We start from the raw sequence: 26902 nt of genomic DNA, 5'->3' as shown, positions 1-26902 counted from the left end.
GTGAGTGGCGCAGTCGGACGCAGAGGTTATAATATGAGCCGTGGAAATGACAGAGTCACCTCTTACGTTTGACCGACCAGCCACTTAAAGCTCTTTGCTGACTTATTCTCTCATGGACAATTCTACAGTCTGCCCTGAAATATCTCTTCATCTCGTGCCTTAACCTCATGGTGATAATTAGTCAATATAAACAAAATATTGTGAAAACAGGCTGTTAGAATTACATTGTGGAGTCAAGGTTACAACGTAGACTCTTGTGGGAAGACTTCTCATAGGATTTTGGGATGCGTCTGTGGGAATGATTTTCCATACGTGCAAAGAACATTTGTGAGTTTAGTGGTCCCTGATATTGGATGAAAGGATCAAGTTCACAATCTATTGACTAGCTCGTCCCCGAAAGCTGTTTGATGCATGCTGGGGTCAAAAGATTTAAGATTCACGAGAAAATCATTTGTCCAAGCAAATCGCCGGTTGGGTTTATTATTATTATTATTTTTATTCATTATTATTTATTATTGATACGTATATTTATTTCCGATTTTTCATTACAAATAATGGTTGGAGAATAAGTATGCATGCAGTTTTGCTATCAATGTGTTTTATTGGGCTCCGGTGATTTATCAGTGATTCATTTCAATTTTCCAATAACTCCGCTGTCGCGATGTGCTCATTTCATATTCCCTATCCAAAGTGAAGCTACAGCATGTCACACAACCTGATAGTCACGCCTACCTCACTGTGTAAAATATTAGGGCACGATCGCAACAGGATTCTAATGACATATTAGTGCAAGGCTACTTGTATACCTCGCGGCTGGATGGGTCAATTTAGAGCACAGCCAGGGTATAAATTAATCAGGGAGCTTGGGGGGAGAGAATTTCAATTAAGAAACCTGGATTGAATTGTGCTGCTCTCCTCAGCTAAATGGATCCTTCATGGACTTCTCAGCTGCTGCTATATTCCACAATATTGAGCACAAAGCATACTGAATTTCCATTGGCACATTTCCAATAAGCACTGCACTGTTTTGTTTTGTCTTTGTTGTTTTTTTAACAGTACGATATCACTTGAGCACCATCATTGTATGCTTGGTCACAACAGCAATCATCCAAACTTGTTTGGCTGGCTCTACCTACACGAGACGTTGCACATCAGTTTATCCCAAATGCAGATGTCAGAGCAGGCTCTCGCTTTGTCTAATCTGACACGTAACATGGCTCGTCTATCTGAGCACATGCAGCGTGAGACGAGGGATGAAAATGCTCCTTTGCCTACTGCTCCCCCAGTGATGTATAGACTGTGGTTGTGGTGAAAAATGGTAAGCAGTCCAGTTTGGCTTTGCTGGAAGCCAATCCTAAAAAAAAGGGATAAATCCAGTGCATCCGAAAAAGGTCCGGACGTGGTTCAAATGCCGGCATGCACTTGGCTATAAGGGTCCACGGTCGAGTGAATTATCAGAGTGACTCAGTGCAAAGCAAGTTCTCAGCCTCGGATGCCTCATTGGCAGATAGGAGCATCTTGCAGATTGAGCTGGATTGACAAGGAAGGCAAATCTGTTGAAGAGTTCAAAGATTATTTGGATTCTAACAGCATGTAAACATTTGATTATTACATTTCACATTTGACAAAGGATGATGAGAAATAAGATCCAGAGAGATTCAGTTCAATTCGAGAGATTCAGTTTGACAGATTTTTATGTTCTTCTTGTCACTATCATTTTGAAATAAAATTCGGAGTTAGGATTTTCTAAATAGTACTATTGTAAATGAAAATTCTGAAACGCTCTAATTGGAATGAAAACTATGGACAGTTTTAGGAAGAAAAAAGAACGTATTCCCATAAAGGTGTCAAGAAGTCAAAATACTGTCTACAAATTTATTGTGAAAAGAATCATGATTGTTGTGATCCCAATGAAAGTTATCTCAGTGTTTCTCAGCAGAAAGAGATAATTGCCAGAGCTAGTTATCATAAGAGGGAAGGGTCTTTAAATTGATGTTGTTTGGACCACAATTAATGTGGAAACAGGAACAAGTAGTCTAACTTACATGACCACCACATAGACGTACCGAGACGTACCCCCAGCTATGCGTAGCATTCTACTGCGGAGGAAGTTGGCCTGCATTCCCGCCATTCAAAAAGTTCTAGTGCTGAAAATACCAGCAGCTGAACTCAACCACAAAACATGCAGCAAGCTCATTTCCATAGCATACATGCATCAGTGAGCAGTTTTATTTCTGGAATGTGACCACGGACTGGTAGAATTGTCGAGATCGCTGATCGCCACTTCGCTGACAGCGCTTTGACCATATCAAAGACAACTTAAACCGGATAACTCTCCCACTTAGAGACAAAGCGAGTTGCGGGGAATTCAAGCTGATGAAGAGCGAGCTGGTTAGTGGCTGTAGACGTGAACTCTGGCTGAACCACCCCCACCTCCCCAACTTCTGGCGGCCTCGACGGGTTGAGGCATTTGGGTACGACTCTGAGAGCCTGACATCAAACCGACAGCACGACATGATATCTTATTTTCCTGCGCCGCGCTGACACAAATTCAGCTTTCGACTTATTATTTTCTCATGCCTGCGGAGAGAAAAGAAGTTGCACGCAAGAAGACAACTCAGCAGCTCCCAGATGTGAATGTTGCTTCCCTTTTAATCCAAATATTTTACTGATTGTTTTCATGACATGGGATAAAGACATTCCTGTATGTCAGAACTTTCTGGTTGAAAGAAATCCTTGACCCTCTTGTGGCTTCAAATTGAGCTGAAGGAGCATGATTGCATGTGTGTGCAATTGCGTGTGTCAATCTCAGCCTGACTGTAAGACATTTGTTTGTGCGTGTGCGTGCGTGTGTGTCTGTGACTCAGGACATGAAGGGGCAGGGATGGGGCTTGCTAGTCAAGTTAGATCAAACTATACATTACAATTAGTTTGCCGCACGGAGTGGCTGTCACGTGCCGATTGCGGATTTATCGCACAGCATCTGACACCGCAACGTATAAGTGCGGAGCAATTTTGCGTTCTACTCGTAGCGCTGTTCATTTTGAAACGCGGTATCGAATCGTCCTGATCACGAGCCAACGTGTCACCTTGCCGCAGCTGTGCTCTCGGGCCTCGCTGACAGAGGCTTCAACAATTAGAGCTGAACAAATAAATGGCTCTCATAATCAGGCATGGAGGTGAAACCGGCTCGCTTCAGGCGTGTCAATCAGAGGAGTAGTGTATTTGGATAGAAGAGAGGCCATGTTTCTATCAAGTGTTTGAGTAGGTCTCGGGTTGTCCTTCAGGCTGTGGATACATTCAAATATGGCAGCATGAAAGAAGTTCAAGTGTCTCTTCTAATGAACATAACGGAGTAGACCACTTGTGAGAAAAGTACTACCACCCCATGACAGCTTGTGTGTCTATGTTGTGAGGTACTGTTATTTTTGACACGAAATCACTGAGGTTACTGCTTGCCTCTCAATTTCCTAATAAATACAAATTACAACTGTTTAATGGCTATTACAAAAATATGGTTTCTACATGAAGCATTAATTGGTTTGATATTGTCATGATCTCATGGTGACTGATGCTAGTATTCACCATGGAGTCATTCTGCAGACAGAGATTGACTTGGTTTCATCTTTTCTACCATCATCACTTTTATTGAAACAGATGAAAAACTTTTTTTTTTCTCAGCCACAAATTGGAATAGCATCGACGCCCGTCAGTAAATTGATCTGAGTGGTGTTCCTGCAGATCAGGTGCTTGTTGATCAGGCTGTTCAGCAAAAAAACGGGACAGTCGTGGCACAGTCCGATCGTGCAAAAAAAAAAAGGGCCTTTAAACTGAATTGCAGAGCAGAGGAATGCCTGCTGAGTAATGTAAGCTACTGATGATTTATTTTTTCAGTAAAATCATATTCTAAAAAAAGAGGACATCTGGTCAGTATAATTTGATGGTTCCACTTTCCACCTAAATAGGTGCCAGTGAGTCACTCAGTACGTTTACACGCAGTTTATTGAAGCTGGCAATCAAATTCCTGTCTGTTTTTTTCCTTGTGTCTTAATGCTTTTTGGTTTTTTTACACGTATGTTCAAAGTCAAGTTTCAGATGGGCTAAAAGAATGAATTTGATGAACAACATATTTTTGAGCATTCCGACATGAGCATGGAGCAACAAAAGCATGACCGTGCAATCCAATTTGCACCTCATCTGAGCAAAAATTCTTCTCGAATGGATGCACTTTTCATTCCGCTTTTTTGCCTCATTTCCCAAGAAATTTCTGAACTTGGGGAGAAGCATGCGACAGCTATTGATTAATTTGTTGTCAAAGGAATTAAAACCAGATTTTTTTTTAATCACCCGAACGGGCTTCTCTTTATTTCTCTTCCATGCTCATCTTCAATCTCTGAAGTCACCACAAGAGCAAAACGAGAGCATAAGGATGCCAGATGGCTTAAAGCAGGGCTCCACAAACGTTTTCCATCCAGGGCTGCATCAAGAAAAATCGAAAGATGCGGGGGGCTACTTTGACATTCTTCACCATTAGTTTATTAAACATGTTAAAACCAATCAATCAGTGGAGAAACCTTAAGCAGTTCTTGTTATTTTATGTTTTGTGCATGGTAGATACTTGAATATTAAACAGCCACAGCTCCCTATGACTTCAGTGGAAATATATTTTTTTTACCATTGTGTTTTATTATTACACTACACTTAAGAACTGTCTGCTATTATGTGCTTCACAGCAATGACACCACACCCTCTACTTTTCTACTTCTGCCTTTAAAGGGCAGCCCTGCAGCAGGAAGACATGCTTGATGTGGGCTATATTGAATCTATTTTTTTTTAAGAGTTAGGTCAAAATAGGGCAGAAGGCAGGCCTGGGTTGTCTACTCCTATCTTCAACTCTTTCCATCTTATTTTACGAACAGGACAACTAAAATGCAACAAGAACCAAAATCCTATTCCAGATGTCTTTCCAAATGTCACTCCTCTTGTTCCTCGCTTCAATTAGTGCAACACGTCATAATGTGGTTCTTCTGCTGGAACTTGGTAATAGCTATAACTGGAATTTGATTTGTGACTTTTTTTATTCCTCCATACAGAACGCCATCAAGAAAAGGTTTTATACTCCCCAGTCAAATCCCACTTGGTCTCCAAATAGCCAAATAAACAAAATAATAGGAATTTAGTATTCTCTGCTAAATAATAATAATAATAATAATAATAATAATAATAATAATAATAATAATAATAATAATAATAATAATAATAATAATAATAATAATAATAATAATAATAAAGAAAAATATATATAAATAATAATAATCTTCAATTTATTTCAGCTAATAGAATTATAAGATCAGTTCGAACATGTTCTGCTTAAATTGGTAGACTCTAGATGCACTGTCTCTCTGCACTTATTTGTACAAGCTTTTTTCATGTTCCCCCTCCGGTATAATTTTTTTTTTAAAGTGCCCAGTGTTTTGTCAAAGTATTCTGAACCAATCCATGTTTCACTGCAGCTTAAAGCTACATCAGCATCTGTTTTCTACATGTAAGGGTCTTTCAAAAGGGGCTTGGTACTGATTAGCCGGGTCTCTTTATGCCTCGTGTGGTATAACACACTATGTGAATGACAGCGGGAGGTAATAAGTTAAGTGTTACAGTAGGGGGCCGGGCACTTTAGAATTCATCTGCCCGGGTTCTGCTTGGTCATTTATGAGGATCCTCATAAATATCTCTCGCCAGATCATCAGCCGTACTAAGCGCCATTTTCCAGCGTGAGCCTGAGCTGTGGGCTGGCAAAGACGGGCTGTGATGGATGCAGTGTGACGCCGCTGCTCTTGGCGCCGTTAGCCCGGCTGATAACACCGGTGGGAGTCGATGCAGCTTATGGAAGACAATCATACTAATGTGTTGCTAGATTTTTTTTTCAAGAGAATGAAATGTAAAGTAACAAGTCATTTTATTAAGCCACTGTGGTAAATAGAAAATGGACTGTGATAAAAGTGCATTTGTTATGAATAACTGAAGGTAGTAAAGACAAAAAGAGCTGTGACCTTCTCTAGTACAATACTGTATTTGGCAAAATGATTGTAACAGTAGCTATTCAGATCTCAGCATGGGCCAAAATTCCTTTGATGAGATTTAGATTTTTTTTTTTAAATAGATTCAATGTGATTCAAAATGTAGTTGCTGATTTTGTATGAACAGACAGAAAATGTAACATCAGTTTTATGTTACCAAATGTACAGTATCAAAAATAAGTGTGAAGATGCAATTACGTGAGCAATGAATTTTGTGAGAGGATTGGCTTGCAACATTTGTATTGCATGGACAAACGTTGTTTCATTCAAAAATGCTTGTGTTGCAGCAAATACAATTGACCACTGAATACTCCATGCCACCATTCTTTTTTCGCCCGTTTTGCGGTCAATATACCGAAACCAAAATTCACAATTAAAATTATAGCAAAGACAAAAATCATTTAGGAGGTCTTTTGAGCCATACTTCTCAAAGAGTATAGCAGAAGTATTCGATCTGATACGTTGCTACAATGTTTTCACACAGCTTTCACTTGCCCTTGGGGGCCACTGGAGGACTACCGAAGAGACACCAAAGCTTAAGGAAAATACAAATGATTTAAACGTGCGAGCCAAACTGCAGCTACACTATGTTAAAAATGCACTCCATTAACTTTTATTGGTGAGAGTCTGGTGAATAGATAACTGTGGCTATGTTAAAAATGTATACATATCTACAAAGAGTAAATGACAAAAACCTTGCATTGACATTTTAAATTATTGTTGATAATAGATTTTACTCTGGGCTTTTACTTTGGGATTACAAAACTTTGCAAACCCCTGGTCTTGCTTATTAGCTTTGCTGGCCGCAGGTTTTTGGTTCATGTTTCTTCATCTTTATAGAGAAAGGAAATTCCAGAGTGTAACGCAGATGAGGTATTTCCTCAAGGCTCCGGAAGATGCTCAAGTAGACTCTCGTATTTAATGGCAGACATTAACATGGAGCCTGTTAATGTGACAACCACTACATGCTTGTGCCAAAATCTATTAGTTGCTGCGATCTCTCCTCGGACAAACATGAAATCTGGGAGTTGGTTGCTATTTGTACGCTTGTGCTGCTTGTAAGGGAATTATTCGCTCTTGTCTGCGAGCCGCACTTGTGACAAGATTGCGGAATCGGGCCAATGGAATTACAGCTGTCAGGCGCGGTGGTCACAGGTGCCAAAAGCAGTTTGCTTATTGTCAGGCTCTTTGTGTTGAAGTGCAATGACCTAACATATGAAACAACTGATGAGCCCAGCCGGGTCACAAGAATTAGTCCGTGCGTCAGGAGGCGTCAGCACCCGAAATAAGCAGTCTCGGCTTGAAATGAAAGTCGAAAATAAGCCGGTAGGTTGACGGCAGTATTCGCCTCGTCCACCGCCACCTCACAGCTCCTCGGCAGCTCACCCTCACCAGGTGGTTTGACTTTGCAGCCACTTTTCCACTTGAGGACTTAATGCAGACACACAGTCCCAGCTGGAAGCCATTAGGCCCACGGCTCAGTCGCTCAGGCCAAGAACATAACACCACCTCAATCAGCTGGTGTTGGAGGCCTCCAGTGGAGAGGAAGCGAACAGGAAGCCATCGAAAGCATTTTATGTTCGAGACAGTCACGTCACACAAATAGGTCGTCTGTCCTCTGGTGTTCTCAAGTTAGAGATGTATGGACTGAAATGCAATAGATACAACTTTGCCTCCTGTCTGCTCAGTAAGCAGTTTTTGTTTGCAGTGTCAAATTACAAACTGGACTTCATCGGTTTACCTCTAACTTTAAATGATTCTGTATAGCTGAGATTGTGGGTGGTTTCTTTTGCCTGTGAATTGACTCAGGCTCGCCCCGCTACGGTCTGGTCTGCATTTTGGGAGCGGTGTCTGCATCGAGGGTCTTAGGAGGTTTGTGAGGTCGCTGAAGGCAAAGTCGAGCTGAACAGAAAGACATCTGTCTGGGCCTGGAAGGATTTCACGCTTCTGGCCATCCAGATGATTTAGGCTCTCGAGGGCTACCTGCTGGGAAAGGCTCCCAGAGGGTTAACCTGACACAGATGGATCCCCACGCCATTGCTGAACACACGCATAGAGGGAGACACACTAGCAAGTGCGCAGGCAGGCACATCTGAGCGTATAAAGACGAATCCAAGTGTGTACATACAAGTACAAAAACACGCTTTTGTAAAAAAAAGTCAATGAGGTTTGAGCAAAACAGATTTGAAACACCAATGCTTATCTCTAAGAGTTGTGGGCATGGCACTGACTAAACACGCATGGTGGATTGTCAACTGATTATTATTGCTGAGGTTCCTTTGGACTTTGTTTTTTTTTTCTAGTAAGATAAATAATTCAGTTTCCATTCATTCATTCATTCATTCATTCATTCATTAAGCAAATACTGCACTGAAGTGAATTAACCACAACAATGTAGCCCGACTATATGATCCTAAACTTGAATAAATTACTAGGCACATTTATAAATTACTTCATTGTAAATACAGCAAGAAATTGTTGAGTGTTACTGGCCATGATGTTATAAATGCAAAAGTCAACCATGTATATAATTATTACATATTACATTATTACAAAAAATGTATGTAAATTGGCATGAGAGTGAAGAAAAAAGTGTACACACACACTCACTTAAGAACAACATACTTTTTTTGTTTGTTTCATTCTTAAGAAGAATCAAGAAGTGACTGCCAAGAGAGCAAAGATCATATGAATGAACCTGCTTCATGCCCTATGCTTGTGGGGTCAATTTTGGTGCTGTTTCCAAGCAAGTGAAGCAAATGTTTGAATCAAGTCACTTTGTGAGTTTCCTCTGGGAGTACCTTGCTTTCTCATTAGTTCACTGGGAGCTTTGTTCTACACACATTAGTGGTTAATTAGCATCAGCACGCAGTCATAATGAGGATCCTATTGACCTGTGGCTGTATATATTGCTGTAGCTTAATGGAAATACAATCAACCCACATTTTCCACTTTACAGCACTGGCTGTTGCCATAAATGTAGTGCACTGTTTGGATTGTATGACACTGACATTGGGAATGTGTGAAGCAAAACTCAAAAGCAAAACTCAAAAGCAAATGTGCAATCAGCACTATATGGAATTGAATGGCCATATATCCATTTATCAAAATAAGGAATGGGCAACTGGTGGATGCGGCGCACAACCGTGCTCTGAGTGCTCCATGATTAATTTGAAATAATAATGTATACTTTAAAAAAAAGAATTAACAAAACATTCAGAATAACAAATGTTCAAAAACGGTTATAATAATTGCAATATCGTATATTGTCTCAAATCAGTAACATGAAAGCTATATGTCACACGCATGGACGCGAAGTTGCGAGTTCTGATCATTATCATTCCAACAGCGTTACTCACCTGAAACACGTAGCACAACAGCCGCAGTTAGTCAGACCCTGTGAAACGGTCTCCTAACCTTCGGGTACAGAGGAAACCTGTAGTTGTCCCAGATGCCTTATTGAAATCCCAAAATGTGTTCGGAAACATATTCACAAAGCAATTAAAAAAAAATGAATTAACATGGCGGGTGAGTATGATGGTCCATTCAAATGTCCCAAAAACCACCATGGGCCCCACACTTATATGGTACAAAAATTGCTGTCATAAAGTGGTATATGTTTTTTCTCTGTCTTGGAAACTTTGGGAATGTAAACCAGTATTGCAAAACTTTTACAAATCTGTGCTCTCTGAACAATCTAACTTTAAAAGCACTGTCGAATTTTTTTGACAGACCAAAGTTTCCCTCACGTGCAAAGTGACTGACATTTGACTGAATATTTGTGAACTTCATATTGACTATAAGGTCATTTGAAACTCTAAAATGATGGAAACCTTTTTTTCTGAGGCAGGATAATGGCGGGGTTTATTTTTTTGTTTTGTTTTGTTCGGGGGGTTTTCCATGTCCATTTTCTTACATGGCAAGCTACTTTTGGGTTCATGGAGAAAGACATTAGGATAATATAAGCTTTAATTATTTTTTATAGCAATTGGACAGAATAGTTCTATTGTTATTGATACTGTAATAATAAACAAATATGATCTTCAATATTTTCCAGATGTAAAAGTGATGAGCTCTTGTTTGGTTCACATGACCAGTTTTGTGTCACTGTGTAGTTTTGATGTATTCAAAGAATTGAATTGCAACAATGGCTCTTGTATAAACTGTTGCGCTTGGCTGTAATAAGTTGTTTTGCCAGTACAGCTTGATGGTGAAACGTCACCCTGCTCTGAAGTCTGTGTTTATGCATTCCTGCAGATTAAGTGCAGCAAAAACGGCACACATACTTGCAAGTGAGGAACACAAACCTCTAAATGTGCATCGACTGGCCAAGACGCATTTTTCACATTTCAATCTCCGTCGTGTCTAATGGCCCTTTAACCGCATGCTGTCATAATGCTGGAGTGCAGCGACTTTGCTGGCAACATTGCAGCTATTTAAAAAAAAAAAAAAAAAAAGGAATATTGTTGCCATTCCTTATGAGAATTATTTTACTAAAACTCATACTTGTACCTGTCACCAGTACGGTTTTAGCATGAGAATTTTCCAGTACTGTTGTAGGTCATACTCGCACCAATACAAATGGGCTCCCTAAACAGCTGTTTACACGACCCATCGTCTGTCTGCAAACATCTGTAGTTCGTCTCCACAGTTTGACAGGAAGTACAGGGCATCAGCTCACTCCTGCTCTGCTTTGCTCTCAAAGATCAGTTTGTTTTTTGTCTCGCGACCATCTGCTACCCATGATTTCAGAATCCACTGCAGACGCAGGCGGAAGTAGCTGGAGAACACATTCAATTGTTGCTTGTAGTCTACTTACAGGGATTTTCCTTCTATTTCAAATCACTGACATTGTGAAGCCAGTTCTTTTGTGTTTCACAGCTGGTTCTGACCGGCGCACCTTTCGCATGACATGTTTGAACTTTGAACCCTGCGATTGGTCACAGGCAGCTTGCAGGTGTTTGAGCCTCAGTCATTTTTTTGCAAACAGCAAGCACCTGCACTTTGTTATCTTTATTCAACACATATTTTTCAAAAATTCATTAGGAATAACATTAGCAGGAACACACACGTTAAATACATTTAGGTAAAAAATAACCCAACATTTTTGTGAATGTGTGTGTGTGCGCGTGCACGTGCGTGTGCGTGTGTGTGTGTGTTTTTATAACCCAGCCCCTGAGTTATTATATTAACAACAACAGTAGTTAATCTGATCCAGCAGGATGAGTTGGTCAATTGAACCCAAGACGTGAAATGAATTATTTTTTAAATGGCTTGGTCAAGTTAACTGCAGTTTTTGGTTGTTTCACCCATATGTTTTCATTTTCTTGAAATGCTGAGTCAAATCAATTATAACTCTGTGTTGTTTCAACTGCCATACGTATTTTTTGTTCAGTAATCCATCTAAATGCTTGGATATGTGAAGTTAACAATACTACATTACGATATAATCTCTAGGAATATGAATTATATTAGAGTACAGCTATCTAAGACACATGTACAATCACAAATTGATTTTGTCATTTAAAGCATGTAATGTGCAAAATACAACACTGGACATCTACATAAAATGTAATGGAAAAATATTAATAAAATCACCTTTTAGTCAAGAATCAAGTCAAAATGGTGTGAGACAAAAAGAATAATAGCAACATGACATATTGCACATGGTTTTCTATACTAATATACTTTCAATAAATTGTACCATGCTGGGTTTTACTTGTGGCATTTTAGACAACTATTTGGTTTGGACATGTAGATTGTGTTTTCAAGTGTTAACCTGATGAAGATAGAGAAAGAATGAAATTACAGACCTACATGGGGACTAGTTAAGAGTACATAATGATTTCGTTTTAATGTATAAAATGGAACAAATTTGGAATAGAAGGTTTCACCCGACAGTGACAATATATATAGTGAAAATGACTAATCGCTTTCCCGCAATACCTCCCAACAACGTAGCTCAGCCGTGACGAGAAAAGATTCAGAGGAAAGAAAGGAAGGACAGAATGTGAGAATTTTTCTTTGGCTGAAAAGTAGGCAAGATGGTGGTCAGACAGAGCCAGTAAATCTGCCTTTGTATATATATTTATATAAATGCCACCCATGAACTCGAAAATATATTTTGAATTTGAAACACGCACACACACACTCAAAGTGAAAAAAAACTAACTTTAACTCTGTTCTTGTTCAGTAATGAATTTTAATAAATAATATATGAGCATGCATAGGGACCTACGCACAGTCACTTATTTCTAACTTAGACAAATGTTATCTTACGGATGCCATGAACTCTTCACTGGGTCAAGAGTCGGCCGTCCGTTTTGCCGTCTGCTACCCTTGCAAAGCCACAGAGCTTATTGAAGATTCTCTGACAGAGTTCCAAGAGATAAAGACTATTTGTGACGAGTCACTACACAAAATTCTGTAAAATATCCCATATTTAGTGATCCACTCAGAACAATAGCAGTAATCCTCACGTCATTTTAAAACAAGTATCAACATGAAGTACCATTTATTTAGTGGGGCTATTGACCTAGTAGCACAGCTTCAAATCTGTTGTTGCTGCACCACCACATTTCTTTCGTTGTCGTGGCAACTCTGAACAAACTACCATAGTGCTTGACAGTTTTAGCGAACGACCCTGGACACCTTTCATGTTGTGCACCATTGCATCTGTGCTAATATTACAGGTCACTCGTGTGCCAACTGCCGAGCTTGTGTAAAGAATAATGACACAACGCATACAAGTTAGTATTTAGGCTTCATTGATTTGACTTCTTGAGCTTCTGTCTTTTGACTTGATAAACGCACATTGGATTCAACATCATGGCTTCAAAGTTATATCCACTCGCCAGCACAGTTTTATCACACAGCTGGCATGATGTGTGGTCTGTGACATACCGTCTGAAGCTTAACGCTGTCTGCCTGTGTATGTATGTATAGATAGATAGATATACATACATGTGTGCGCATCCATGTATGTGTGCGTGGATGTTTGTGCGCATGCACACACTTGTGCGAGATCAAACTCAAGTGTGCAGCCGTTTCATCTTCATTTCGGTTAGCTGTTATTCATTATGTGACTACAGTCACAAAGGCAAGTGTGAGGTTGCGTTTTTATGGGTCGATTTGCTTTGTCTGAGCTAACGGAGGAGTTTAAAAAAAAAAAAAAAACATCAGAGTGTTATTTTGGGCTTTTGTTGCAAGTGTAGAAATATTAGTTGGTAAAATGGCAGTAAAGGTAAATCCATTCAATTCTCAGATTGTTGACCTCACGTACAAACATCACAAGTCATGCATGCACACTTAAAGATTAAAGTGCCACATTCATCATCACATCACCACCAAAGTGATATACCCCCCCCCCCCCCCCCAACCATCACCCCCGCTGAATGAGGGGAAGGTTTTCTTCCCATATGGCGGGTGGCCTCAGAGGGCCCCACGCACACATGACATCAGCGCTCAGCCTGGAAGAGCCCATGACAGCCGTATGTAAATTGAATATGACTAATCGCTTTCCCGCATCGCCTCCCGCCAACACAGGCCCGGCGCGATGAGAGACGATTCAGAAGGAGAAAAGGGAAGGACAAGATTCGAAAGCTCCACAAGTGTGTCTTCTTTTTACGGATGAGAAGAGGGCAAGACCGTGGCCAGCCAGGGCCAGTAAATCTGACTTTTTGTATGTATTTATATAAATGCCACCCATGAACTCCAAGAAACCACACACGCACACACACACACACAACCACGCATGCAAACAAAAAAGGACAGTCAGTCAACCTGTTCTTCATGATGAAGAATTGACATGATGTTAGTGCACATATCATTGTGCACTATATTCTCCCGCCTAGACCTCCTCATGAAGTAGTTCACTCACTCACACACACACACACAAAGGAGGAGAGGGATGATGAAGTGCTTCCACATGTGGAAAGCATGAAGAAGAGGCTGAGGTGCATATGACCACCCATAGAAGAGGGAATCCCAGGTGTCCTTTGCCTTTGTTCTCACCGTGTGTGTCTCTCCGTGCAATGTATGTGTGTGCGCTAATAAACCTGTCCCAAATTTGCATTTAAGCATTAATCCACATGTCCATCTGTATCTTCATGTCACTTTGCAGTCAAGCTCCTCGCACTGATTAACGTGCCAATGCAAAGTCTATGTGTCTGCCAACGAAGCTGCGGCTGGAGATGCACTCTCATTTCCTGACGCTTCCTTTTTAATCAGACCAGAATAACTCGCCCCTTAAATGCACCGCCTCCGAAGTGACACGCTATGCTTTATGTTAGAGGAAATCTGTAGCTTTGAATCAAAACAAGAGTTTGGTGCATAGGAACAAAGAGCTCCACTGGATTTATGTTTTTCCAATCCATCAGTCTTATTTTAAGAAATTAACATCCCCAGCTTTCACGTAGTTGATGTAGTTCCTTAGAAAATGACATCTCACCCTCACACTTAGAGGTAAAACGAGTATGCTCTTTGCCCAGAAACCAATGTAAAGATTGTAAACACAAATAACGCCCCCCCCCTCCCAAACACACACACACCACCACCCCATCCCAATCATCCATGAAGGGCAAAATAAACAAATTGCGCTGCCTGAATCCTCCATGTAATCTGGATTTAGCTCGCTAAAATGGTGGCTGCCACCCAGCTGCATTGTGGCAGCTTCACACCATGACTCCTTTTGTCTATGTGCGTGCGTGTAGGTAGGTTGATAGGATGACAGCCGTCCAGAGCAAACTTGACCATGGTGAGAATGCTTTGTGGAAAAGATGTTTTAAGAATTTGCCACCGCCACACTTGCACTCTCATAACGTTAGTTTTCACTATATCGTTAATTGTTTTAGAAAATGAAATAAGAAGAATACAAGAACACAAACGTGAACTTCTATCTGAAACGGAAAAAAGGAGGTGGCAGTAAATGTACATGAATGCAGATGGTATATTAAAGTAAAAGACAGGACCATTTTTAAAAAGTGCATTGTAAGATTTGGTGACACCTGGTAATTTGTCTAAGTTCAAAGTGATCGATCCCCTAATTTTTCTTTTTTTTTTGGTTACATTTTGCACCTGATTTTTGGCAGAAAGCATTTCTCACACTAATTTTCTAAACGTGTGCACGTTCTTGAATTGTCTTCTTGAAATTAAATGTTTTAGTTTGATGTTTTGTTTTGACTAAAGCAGAAACCAATAATAAATATTTCCTACATGCATTTTCTGGATCTTATGCAAGAGGAGAAAATATCAAATAATCTCACTGTGTGGTGCTACCTTTAAAAAAAGAACAAACAAAAATAATGTTATCCGTATGCATGCATTATTTTTTTCATGTTGTAACATGTCAAGATGGAGTCAATGTGAGTCACTTCCATAGTTCAGTGTCTGTGAAAGTGTTTGTGATAAAAATGCAACATTGCATCATAATATGAAAATACTGATTTGGTCATAGCGGGGGATAGAAAATGTCAATGTGCTTTGGCAATATTCAAAGACTTCAGAGATATGTGCGTGAGCGCGCTTGCGACTGTGCGTTTATGCGAATGTATGTGCGCGCGCGAGCGAGCGGGTGCGTGTCTGCTTTCCTACAAGCAGGCATGTTCAGACTCATAAGCGTAATTTTTCCCAACTAGTTTTCCCCATGACGTCATAAGAAAATATTCCTCTTTTGAGGTGCACCTGTACGAACCTAAACGCGTTATATAACATCAGCATTGACCTGATTGGCTGAGCTACTTGTATCGTTGATGCTACTTGATCTGAATCCAAACTCTTTTCCCCTTTAAACATGTGAAATTTCCAGTGTGTATTCTCCTTTTTATTGCTTTCATTTGCATATAAATTAAATCCATATTGTGCCTGCAAGGCAGACTATGCTAACTATGCAAACGATCCCTGGCTTTTCTTTGTTTTACAGATAAACCCTTGGCTTCCCTAAATGACGAGGTGGGATGGAGGGGGGTCTTCTCGCTGTTTCATAATTGTATGAATTTTAAATACACTGTCATAAGATCCTCTTCCGCATTCACAGCACGGAATTTGACTATCATTATAGTGTTCGAGCCGTGGGCTTGGCTGACCGTGAAGAGCCTTTTCACCTCCGTTCACACATGCAGGCCAGATGGCCAAACTGAATTTAGAGGCACATTAAGGCCTGCGCGCGCGTATGTTTGTGTATGGGTGTGAGCTCGCGCGTGCGCGCTGGGCACACGCGCGTGTCTTTTCCAATCAGAAACCTCCGAATTCATTCCTATAATTGACATGAACACTTGACGACAGCACCAATGCAATCCATACAGAGACATTTGTGAGGGCTTATATTGAATTAGATGGCAAAAAAAGAATGGCGGCAAGGAAAAAAACACCATGAATATTAATTAGTACATTTTAGTGAATTGACATTAAAATATTCGCTATTGCCCCTCCCGGAATTTCGGTGAGTCACACAAAAAATATGACTTAAACTTTGATGTCCCCCCACCCCACATACACGCGCGCGCGCCCGCGCACTAATAACATATATCGGTTCGTCATTCTAAGAGCTATAACGCGCTGACTATACCATATACGCACATAACAAGATCTAATAGACACCCTAGCAATATTCTTGGGCTCGCAACTGCGCTAAGGTATTTTGGTTGTCGTCTGAACTAACTGGCCAGTACGATCTGAATTTAGATTATATCACTGCAAATTCTCTGGCAATCGCTCAAAAGTGTCATTAATACTTTTGTAAATGATCTTATATTGGACTGTGTGGAGGTGCGGTAAATGGAAGCCGTTAAGTGCAGTGTTGTATTATTTTCCATTTAGAGGGGAAAAAAAGATTCACTTTTGTTTCCTACTATTCTATATAATAGGCCTACTGATTTACAGGCACAAAGCCCAGTGGAGCATTTAAGCGACTGAAACACTGAGGTGAAATATCAATTATATTTCAAAAGCAGTCGAATAAACCGCATAGAAACTAGCATGCAGCAAGTCCCTGTTTATCATTACTGAAATCAATTAGAAACACAGAGCGGGCTTATTAAATTGCTGCTTTATAGGCAGAACCCAACACTAGCTGCTTGAAATAATTAAAGGCGCCGAAAAAGCGGAGGGCCGTGAAGTGTATATGGCGCTCCTCTGCCGCATAGGCTTGTTACCTCTTAATTACACCATATCATATCCACAATCGTTTGTGTACGGACCATATTCCAATAGGGGAGATAATAAAAATAATTCAGATCACAATCAATGATGCAGAAGCCCATGGGCATGTATTTCTGGTCCAATAACAATAATAAAAAATAAATAAAGATCACGAATAATTTGAATATTTTGAAAGAAAAAAAAACATATACTATTTTATGCACACAAGGTTGTGTTACATTATGCTGAGTTGATTTTGTGTTTCTGTGACGGAGGACAAAAAATATTTTAACATTTTAAAAGCATGTTATCAAACTTGGATGTGGTCGGTCATGTTATATTATTAAGTTTCTTTCGCAGACAGTGTTTGTTTCACTAAGACGGATATTTAATAGCTTGTTTACGGCATTATTAAAATTATTCATTTAAGTTTTTGTGTACCGTGTGACCTCTTATGAGAAATTAATGAAATGCAAGTCGTTATGTAGAAGTCAAATTTGTGTAAATACAGGCGGCGCAAGCGTGTGTGTACATGTGCGTGCGTGCGTGCGTGTGTGCGCGCGCACGAGTTTGACTGCGCTTCAGCTTGACGAGGACGCTTCCTCTAATTGGTTCCGTCACATTGGTCTGGCTTCTAATTTTGCAGCGCTATTGAAAATGAGAGCGTCGCACACTTTGAGCGTTTGGCTTTGTTCACAAACAACCAGCCACACCACTTCAACGCCTTGAGTCGCGTCAACTAAAAAGAAATCGGGAAAAAAGTCCAGCGATCTTGCGTCTCTCTCTCGTTCTCTTTTTAATTTTACATTTTGAATCCATACATGTGAACATATGAAAATCTTTGGCTTTTCTGAGTTTGCGATGTGTGAAGGAAACTTGAAGGGGCACATTATGCATCTTCAAAACAACCACGGGATAGAGATGGGGGACCACGGGGGCGGATGTAGGGGGTGGGGGTAATTAAATATACTCGTATACCACATGATAACTGCAGCGGCTATATAAACTTTTAATAGCAACGATGTCCATACGCGAGCAAACGCGCGGCTACTCGCTGTCCTCCTTCTCGTCCTGCACGGTGGTGGTCGAGTGGTTGTACAGTCCTTGCGCCATGAGCTGCAGCGCCAGACCGTTCTTGTAGCCCGTGGCCTTTTTTATCTTGGCCCGCTTGTTCTGGAACCAGATTTTGATCTGAGACTCATTCAGGTTGAGTTCTTGAGCCAGCGACTGTCTTCGCTGCTCTGTGATGTAGCGGTTGGCCTGGAATTCAGCTTTCAGTCTCTGGAGCTGCTCGGCCGTGAACGCCGTCCTGGGCCGCTTGTCCTCCTTGCTGCTCTTCTTCTTCTTCAGTTTTCGTGTCCTCGGCCCTGGTGTGGAAACAACAATGGCACGAACACGTAAATATCCACGTGTCAGCCGAGAGAGCGTGTGAGCGAGAGCCGCCGAAGCGGACCGGGGGAGTTGATGCGCGGGTGCGAGCATGCCCGCAATAACGTATACTCCTCTTCACGTCCACTCACAAAGGCACATTGGCATGAAAACGCTCCGGTGATTGTTGTTCAAATCGAGTACAAAAATAAAACGACCGACTGCAAGCCTCCTTTGACAGCTGAAGGACTTTGATTGCGAAGGAGCAAGACTCCTTCCACGCCGCAATTTAAGAATCCGACTGTAGGCTTTACTATGAGTCACATTACAGCTTCGTTTGGAAATAGCCTAAATCTTAACAAATTGGATCCTGGGCGAGGGGGGGGGGGTATAAATAATCAACAAATGACGTCCCAGACTGACAATAACATCTAATCGCCAAAAGGGGGGGAAAATAGAAAGCAGTCAACACACCAAGAAAATGAAGTCTGTCTTAATAGCACGTGATATGTCCTATCGAAATTAAAGTAAACCGTGTGATCAAAAAGTAAATTAAGTCACTATTCTGGGACAATTACTTACTGCATTATTATTATTATTATTATTATTATAATATCAATAATAATAACAATTATTATTAATATTATTATTATAGTTATTATTATTATTATCATTATTATTATTATTATTATTATTATTATTATTATTATTATTATTATTATTATTAGCATTATTATTATTATCATTATTATTATTATTGTAAATAATAATGTTTGTTATTATTTAAAACACTACAGACTTTCTGGATTAAATGTATGAACTGTTGTGAAAGCGCTATATGAAGATGTATTGTATTGTAATGTGTATATATATAATGGAAATAGACGTTATACTGTGTTTTTTTCTTCTTCTTCGTTTTGGATATTTAAATATTAAATAATAAATAGTGAGCACCGCTTCACGACAACTAAATAAATTGATAAATATTCATAATAGAAAATATTCCTTTAAAAAAAATCAGCATTGAGCTTGTGCTCCTCGGGTGTTATTGCAATAATTGTCTGTCAAGGTTTTATATTCTTTTAAAACACTATTAAGGATAATTTCTTGATAAAATTAGTGCATTATGGTGTACATCGATTTACACTGCACATAAATTTCAGTTTTAAAAGTCTGCGTGATTCAATGCAAAATAATTAATGAAAACGTATCTCCATGATGAGAGTCGCAATGCCTGTCGACGAAATGCTGACATTTAATGAAAACAATTTGAATGTACGCATCCTTTTCTTTTCTATTTTAATCAAATGTAGGCTACTTGCGATTGGCAGAGTTAATGTCACAGATTTGCGGAAGACTGAGGTAAATAATGTTTAATTGCAGGCACATAATGGAAATATATATTTATTATATATTATATCTAGAAACATGATAGACAAGTTTTATGCTGATGTTTTGTGCCAGTGGTGCTCTGCAGTCTGATAAAAGTCTGGTGGTGAACAATAAGTGATGGAATAAAGTCGTGTTGTGGCTGGGGGGCTTTTAGCACCTTACCAGATGAGGGCCGGTCCGAGTAGCGCGTACAGTACACCCAGGCTGGCCACAGCATGGGCTGATCCTTGGCCGCCGGCAGAGACGCTCCATTGCTCCCGTTCATAACCACGATGGCCGAGGGGCTGTCAGCGAGTCTGCCGCTGCCGTTGCTCGCTGCTTCCCCTTGTTTGGCCGAGTTCTGCTTGGACGAGGGCGACGAAGACGACGATGATGAGGACGGCGACGACGAGGCGCTGTCGCTGCTGCAGTTTGAGTCCAAGCAAAGGCTACCGGCGTGTGGCCTCGCAGCCAGCGGGTTGATGTTTTCTCTGCCCGCCGTCTGGTTCCGCTCGCGGTAACCCGGCTCCTTTTTGCAGCCGAAGTCTGGTCGCAGGATATTGTCGATAAAAAAGTTGGTGGTTCTGTTAGCCTGCTGGGCGGCCTGGTGCGGGAGGATAATGGGAGGCGATGGCAGGTTCGGGGACAGCGACACGCTCTCATCCTCGGTTGAGTCCCGGCCGCTTGCGGGCTCCTTTTGCTCTTCCATGGCTATAGTGAAGGTGACAAATGTCGGCCTCTCCGGGACACACTCCACTTGTTGCTCTCCCGCCCCTTTGTTATCCAATTTAGTCGCACCGCATGTAAAAAATAATAAAATAAACCTTTGGGGTCCTAGTGAAGCCGATCGAATAAGTTTAAAGCATTACCCGCAACGACGCATGCCTTTACTTCATAATTCTCCAAGAGATGGCATAGCGAGCGACTAGCTCCGCGTTCTAAACACTGGCTGCCTCGGCCCACTGCAGGCTAATATGTGGAGGACTCTCCCCTAAGCGGTGTCGTCCTTCTCCGGTTCCGGTCTGCCTCTTACAACCGAGCCGCAGCGCAAGGGCAAGTACACGCGTGCGGCCCACCAATCCCATCGCGAGCTCGTCTCTGTCATAACGCGCCTCGTCCAATCCGAGCGCAGGATTCTTGACAGCGCGCACAAGCGTTCTTGCCGGTCTCGCGCATGGAGCGGCCAGCTCAAGGCGCACTTGCACTTGCGCCACATAAAAAAACAATAACAACGAATTAACTCAACTGGTTAGCAAGCCACCAGACAACATTTCCATTGCAGTCGTATCGGTCACTTGCATACGAATCACTCGCTTTTGACGTCCCCTCCCCCCCCCCCGGGGAATGAACCATAGTAAAAAAGGAGAAAGGAAAAGAGAGTAAAAAGTCAAATACTAAAAAATAAATACATAGGCCTACAAAGTACTTACAATATCTTATGATCCATTGATGATGAAATATTACACATTTGATCTATATGGAGCACAATGGTTTTCACATGGGAGTGAAAGATATAACATGCGGACACATTCCAGTTATTAAAAAAAAGAGCTAAAGCTTACTTCTAATATTGAATCGTTTAAAAATGACAAATTACCTTTTTCAACTTTTATCATCCTCTATGGAGGTCAATTATGTTTACAGCTATAAGCCGGAAAACAGCAATCCTATAGCTTCGATAATGGTCTTAACATGTCTGAGGGAAAAGTTGCTTCACGCACTAATTGGCGATTTGGAATAATAACATTATTAATAATCATAATAGGACGAAAGCGCAGACGTGTTGATGTTTAACGCAATGAAATCTTTATCCCACAGGCCGGAGTCGGAAGCCGTGGCTACTTAATTAAATTCCAATTAGGACAGTATCAGTATGCTGTTTAGCCACAGCACCTTTTGTGCGCAAATGAGCACTCAGTCTGCTCTTATCTTGTGCCGCAAAGAGGGGCTGCTTGAGAGGGCCTGAAAAAGATAATTTATTGCTTTTAATTAGTCTTCATTCCGCCCGATCGGGCCGGTGTTCATCACCGGCAAAGGGCTGAATAAAAGCCCAGTGAAAAGCGCTGTCACCGGTCCCTGGCAGGGCCCTTAATCAAAGTGAAGCAGGGGCCCGCGTTACAAGCCACGTCATTTCCAAGGTGCTGATAAAGCTGGTTGAATAATAGCCGGGGCCCTCAGAGACACTATTTACAGAAATGACTTTATTGACGGCTTCACGTTGGTAATTCATTTTAGCGCTCATGTATTGGGAGTCAGATTTGTCGCCGTAATAGGATGATAAATGCACGGACGGACTTCAGCCTCGCTTTTATTGAGTAGCCTATATACTACGCGTACCCAATCCTCCAACACACACACACACACACGCACACACGCACACACACACGCACACACTGGGAGTAGGACGAAATGTAATGGTCTTCGTGAAAGCAAAATGCATGGCGGTGTTGCAAATTAACAGCAATACTTTACATACTTTCATTTATGACACGCGTATATCCGGCACAAGTTGTTACCACTTTTCAAAAATGTATTCAAAATTACCCTAATTGTTGTGGTGCAAGTAATGTCATATGGCATTGTTAAAAATATAATACCCCTTGGCTTCGTGTCCATCATAGCGTCACTGTTTTATTTATTTACCTCGAAGAGACATATATTGACTTTATGTCAAATAATCACTCTTCAATGTCAGTAGCCAACAGTGTTTATAATACGAGACCTGGTTGAAGTGAAATCAAATCAGATAGATTTAGTTTTTGATTAAAATCAAAATAACGATTGTTCTCATTATTATAGCTACATATATAATCAAAATAGACTTTCAAAATCTGTGTGTATATAGCTGATGGACTTGGGACGCCGCCGTTCTTTTGCAACAGCACATTTTACAATTTCAAGCCCTACTTTTTATTTCACTTCCACTTGTAAATATATCACATTTAATCTTGCCTGTCTGTGGAAATGAATACATGAAAACCACATCACCAGATGCACTCTATGTCTCATGCCCTCAGACGACCAAATAACTGAGACGATCGCAATAGGGTGTTCTCTGTGACGGTTTGGCTGACACCGAGTGGTGGAAAGAGGAAGTCGCAGGAAGCATTTTTGACCTTAGCCCCTTAATTTAGTTTTATAACTTGGGGAACTGAATGTGCCCAAATGTGTATAAATAAATAAATAAATACATGACTCGATATGATAAATGTAGTCCTCCGGTTTCCTCCCACATCTCCAAAACATGCATGGTAGGCCAAATGAACACTTCAAATTGCCCATAAGTTTTAGTGCGAGAGCGAATGGTTGTTCGTCTCTATGTGCCATGCGATTGGCTGGCAACCAGTTCAGGGTGTCCCCCGCCTCCTGCCCGATGACTGCTGGGATAGGCTCCACTTGAATGAATGAATGAATGAATGAATGAATGAATGAACGGACGGACGGACGGACGGATGGATGGATGGATGGATGGATGGATGGATGGATGGATGGATGGATGGATGGATGGATGGATGGATGGATGGATGGATGGATGGATGGACGTTTACAATGGGTAATCTTCATGACGTTTTCTGCATGGAAATAGTATTTTTTATTTAAAAAAAATAGAAAGTCCTCTTGTGACATCTACTGTCAGAAGTGTAGAATGCATTTTGACTTGAGTTTTAGGGTGCATACACACCTCAGGGAGAATGAAAGATCCAAACAAACATGCGAATTGAACACGTGGCCCATTTATTTCATGTTAGGGGTGTAAATCGCGGGTTTTGTCACGATACGATATAATATCGATATAAAGAACTACGATACGATATTTGCCGATATCTTAAAGCCTGCTGCGATTCATTCACGATATATCGCGATATAGTGCTCTACGATCGATTTTTTTTTTTTTAATAAAAAAATATAGAACAATATCCTGATTTATAACAATTCATACGCAAAATCAACAAGGTACTGCAAACTCTTTATTTAGGAAATTACAAGAGTATTGTAGTATACAAATTGCTTACTTTAACACTGAACTTTGATGTCGTGTTTTTTCTTTAAATGTGCGGCGAGATTTGTGCTCCCTGAATATTTGATCACCGCATGGCAGGATTTACAAACTGCACGTGTCTTGTCCGTTGAGCCATCTTTTCTTTGGAATCCAAAGTGCCTTCAAACAAATGACTTGAAGCCTAAAGGGGAGCAAATTTCCTCGTGTTTTTGGACACTAGCCATAGCACCAGCCCAGGAGCCGCGTACTAGTTGTCGACTCCCCTTTCACGTGCCTGCTCTGCTCACAACACAACACGCCGCCGCGCCACTGCTCCCGGAAAGAGGAAGCAAGCAAGAGTAATGTCAATTAATATCATTACACTAAAACAAAAAAGCTATTTTATTTCCAGAATTGTCTGTCTATAATGTTTGCCTATCATAAATGTGTTAAATATCAGTTTTTATAGTTTTATTTTAATCTTGCACATAGGTGACATGTACTTGTTGTGGTTGATTAACTTATTACAAATCTAGATATGTGAGATTTAAAAAAGGTATATTCATCTCATTACAACAGAAAAGTTTCCACATCGTTATTGACATTTAATTTCTCCAAGCTGTCTCGTCTAGTCTTGCTTTGACTTTTATCTGTCTTTAATCAGCAAAATCAAACATGCTCAAATGTACCACAGACTATTATGACACCAAGTATGAAATTGACCAATTTCATTTATTGAATTAGGATTCATATTCGTATCACATCATTCATATTATATGAAATGGTATTCATTTTGCAAAAAGGTTTGGCCTCAGACGATTGCAACAATGAGTGCTGCCGCACCTCCTGCACCCGCACCTACAGAAAAGTAACATTGCATTTATCTACTCTAGTGTAACTTTAATAGCACAGCAAAAGTGTCAAAGTGTGGAATTGCATAGTTTTTCCGCGGCTTACCGACGGACTGCAAGATAGCCACCGCGCTCCCTGCTACCACCCCTCCTCCGTTGGCGATGGCTGCGGTGGACATCATGCTCGCGGCCCAGGAACCTGCCACTATCCCAGTTGAAGTAAAGCCGAGAGCTCCCAGGGCCACCGGAGCCACAATCACCGAACCCGCCGCTGCACCTTAAGTTAAATCAGCCACATTAGTGCACATCCACAAAAGGCTGCATAATCCCAAAATATGTTTTGATTATGCCAAATACATCTTACTTGCGCCCGCAGCACCCAGAGCAAGAGCCGTCACTGCAAACAAAAACACACGCATGTTAAACTATTTTCTGTTATAATGGGGTGTAAAGAGCGAGCGATACTTACGCAATCCCATGTTGTCTTTTCTGTTCTTATGTGGATGGATGTGTGTACTTTCAGCCAGCAGGCTCGATATTTAAGTGAGTCCGGTGTCAAATAAAATGTCAATCTGCTACGCCCCCCAGATATGAAAAGCTTTGCATTTTTTCAGGAGAAACGAAACTTCCCTTCATCTACTGGGAGCCTTTTCATTGGATAGGAGGTTAGTTTCGTTTTTCCGGAAAAGACTCAAAACCTGACGTCACATGATCATCATCACATGGGCGACCTAAGAGAGCCTCATTAAAATTGTTCTATGTATAACCTGTGCAGGAATTCTTCATTGCATTTTTTAAAAAAGAAAACATTTACCATTGTGGTAGTAATTCAGGTATAAAGTAATGTAAACAAAAGAAAATCTGTGGGAGTAGATATATATCAAACCATCAATTCATTCTCAGTTCTGCTTGGTCTTTGTGGTGGTGCCTATCCCAGCAATCTAATGTGAAATTGCAGTAGATATATTGGATATCAACATTTAGGCGTATATAAGCATACACGTTATTTAAAAACTGTTATAAAAAAGTGTTATAAAATCAAGATTACCCCACGCCACGGGGGTCGCGGGCGCGCTGGCGCCTATCCCAGCCGTCATTGGGCAGTAGGCGGGGGATACCCCGAACTGGTTGCCAGCCAATCGCAGGGCATCTCCCTGGCACTTTAATGAGGTACAAAATGCAAATTACAGAGCGATTTCACGTGCTTCTTATCTTATTCTTTATTTGTTTATGACCCCATTCCGGTTGAAACAAAATGGAGTCATAAAACTGAAACGAAGTGAATATTTAAGCTGTCAAAGTATGAAAGGTCGGCAAGTATTCTGTGAAACATGACCTGAACATATGTTTGTCATTCTCTTTCCTTATATATAATTTTGACTTGTTTCTTACTGAATTTATTGACATATGTGTATGAAAAGAAAGAATGTAGCCACTTAGAGGAGTAAATCATTTGTGAGACTAACAACCACAGTGCATACAAAACACAAACTTGTGGAATACGTTATTTTTTTATACAAGTTTTTCTTTTCTGTAATGTGAATGTTATTGGGAGAGCAGCTATGAGAATTGTGGAGTATGCATACTGTGTGTTGGGAAGCAAAGTTAAGCCATAGGTCGGCAACTAGGGGTGTAAGGATTCATCGATACACATCGATTAATCGATATAATGCTCGACGATTTATTGGCATCAATGAACTGGATTTCAAAATAAAGTCGCGTCTAATGTCCGAGGTCAAACACGGCGATATAAATCGATGTTTACGTTTAGCATCGATGCCAATAAATCGTAGAGCATTATATCGATTAATTGATGTGTATCGATGAATCGTTACACCCCTATTTCATGCACATTCTTCTTTGGGATTAGTTTCAAATACCAATAATAATAATTATTATTATTAATATTATTATTATTATTATTATTATTATTATTATTATTATTATTATTATTATTATTATTATTATTATTATTATTATTATTATTATTATTATTATTATTATCTTGCTTTGCAATACTGTATTTGTCCAATAGATGTCAGCGTCGAGCCGCTGCAATGCGAATGTTCAATCCAGAGTGCTCGCCTTGACATGCTCCGGTTTAGTAGCCGGGTTAACGG

The 26902-nt window shown here is 40.6% G+C and overlaps 2 protein-coding genes across 3 annotated transcripts; both read right to left on the bottom strand.

The window, feature by feature from the left end:
* Positions 1-17196: 17196 nt before the first annotated feature.
* On the bottom strand, positions 17197-20977 carry en1b (engrailed homeobox 1b). Its single transcript, XM_061271171.1, has 2 exons — positions 20136-20977; positions 17197-18580 (listed from the first exon to the last, which is right to left on the bottom strand). The coding sequence occupies exons 1-2, from the start codon at positions 20659-20661 to the stop codon at positions 18261-18263; spliced, it is 846 nt and encodes a 281-aa protein (XP_061127155.1). The 5' UTR covers positions 20662-20977; the 3' UTR covers positions 17197-18260.
* Positions 20978-24220: 3243 nt separating this feature from the next.
* LOC133146241 (interferon alpha-inducible protein 27-like protein 2B) lies at positions 24221-25427 on the bottom strand. 2 transcript variants are annotated; one of them, XM_061269712.1, is made up of 4 exons: positions 25252-25427; positions 25147-25179; positions 24889-25059; positions 24221-24261 (listed from the first exon to the last, which is right to left on the bottom strand). In XM_061269712.1, exons 1-4 carry the CDS (start codon positions 25259-25261, stop codon positions 24236-24238), a joined length of 240 nt encoding a protein of 79 aa, XP_061125696.1. In that variant the 5' UTR covers positions 25262-25427; the 3' UTR covers positions 24221-24235. The 2 variants fall into 2 exon arrangements, with proteins under 2 accessions (XP_061125696.1, XP_061125688.1); XM_061269704.1 differs by lacking the exon at positions 24221-24261 and adding an exon at positions 24645-24789 and having other exon boundaries at positions 25252-25422.
* Positions 25428-26902: the final 1475 nt, after the last annotated feature.

This window comes from Syngnathus typhle, linkage group LG2 (assembly GCF_033458585.1).
Source record: "Syngnathus typhle isolate RoL2023-S1 ecotype Sweden linkage group LG2, RoL_Styp_1.0, whole genome shotgun sequence".
Lineage (NCBI taxonomy): Eukaryota > Metazoa > Chordata > Actinopteri > Syngnathiformes > Syngnathidae > Syngnathus > Syngnathus typhle.
This window is presented reverse-complemented; position numbering and strand designations above follow the sequence as displayed.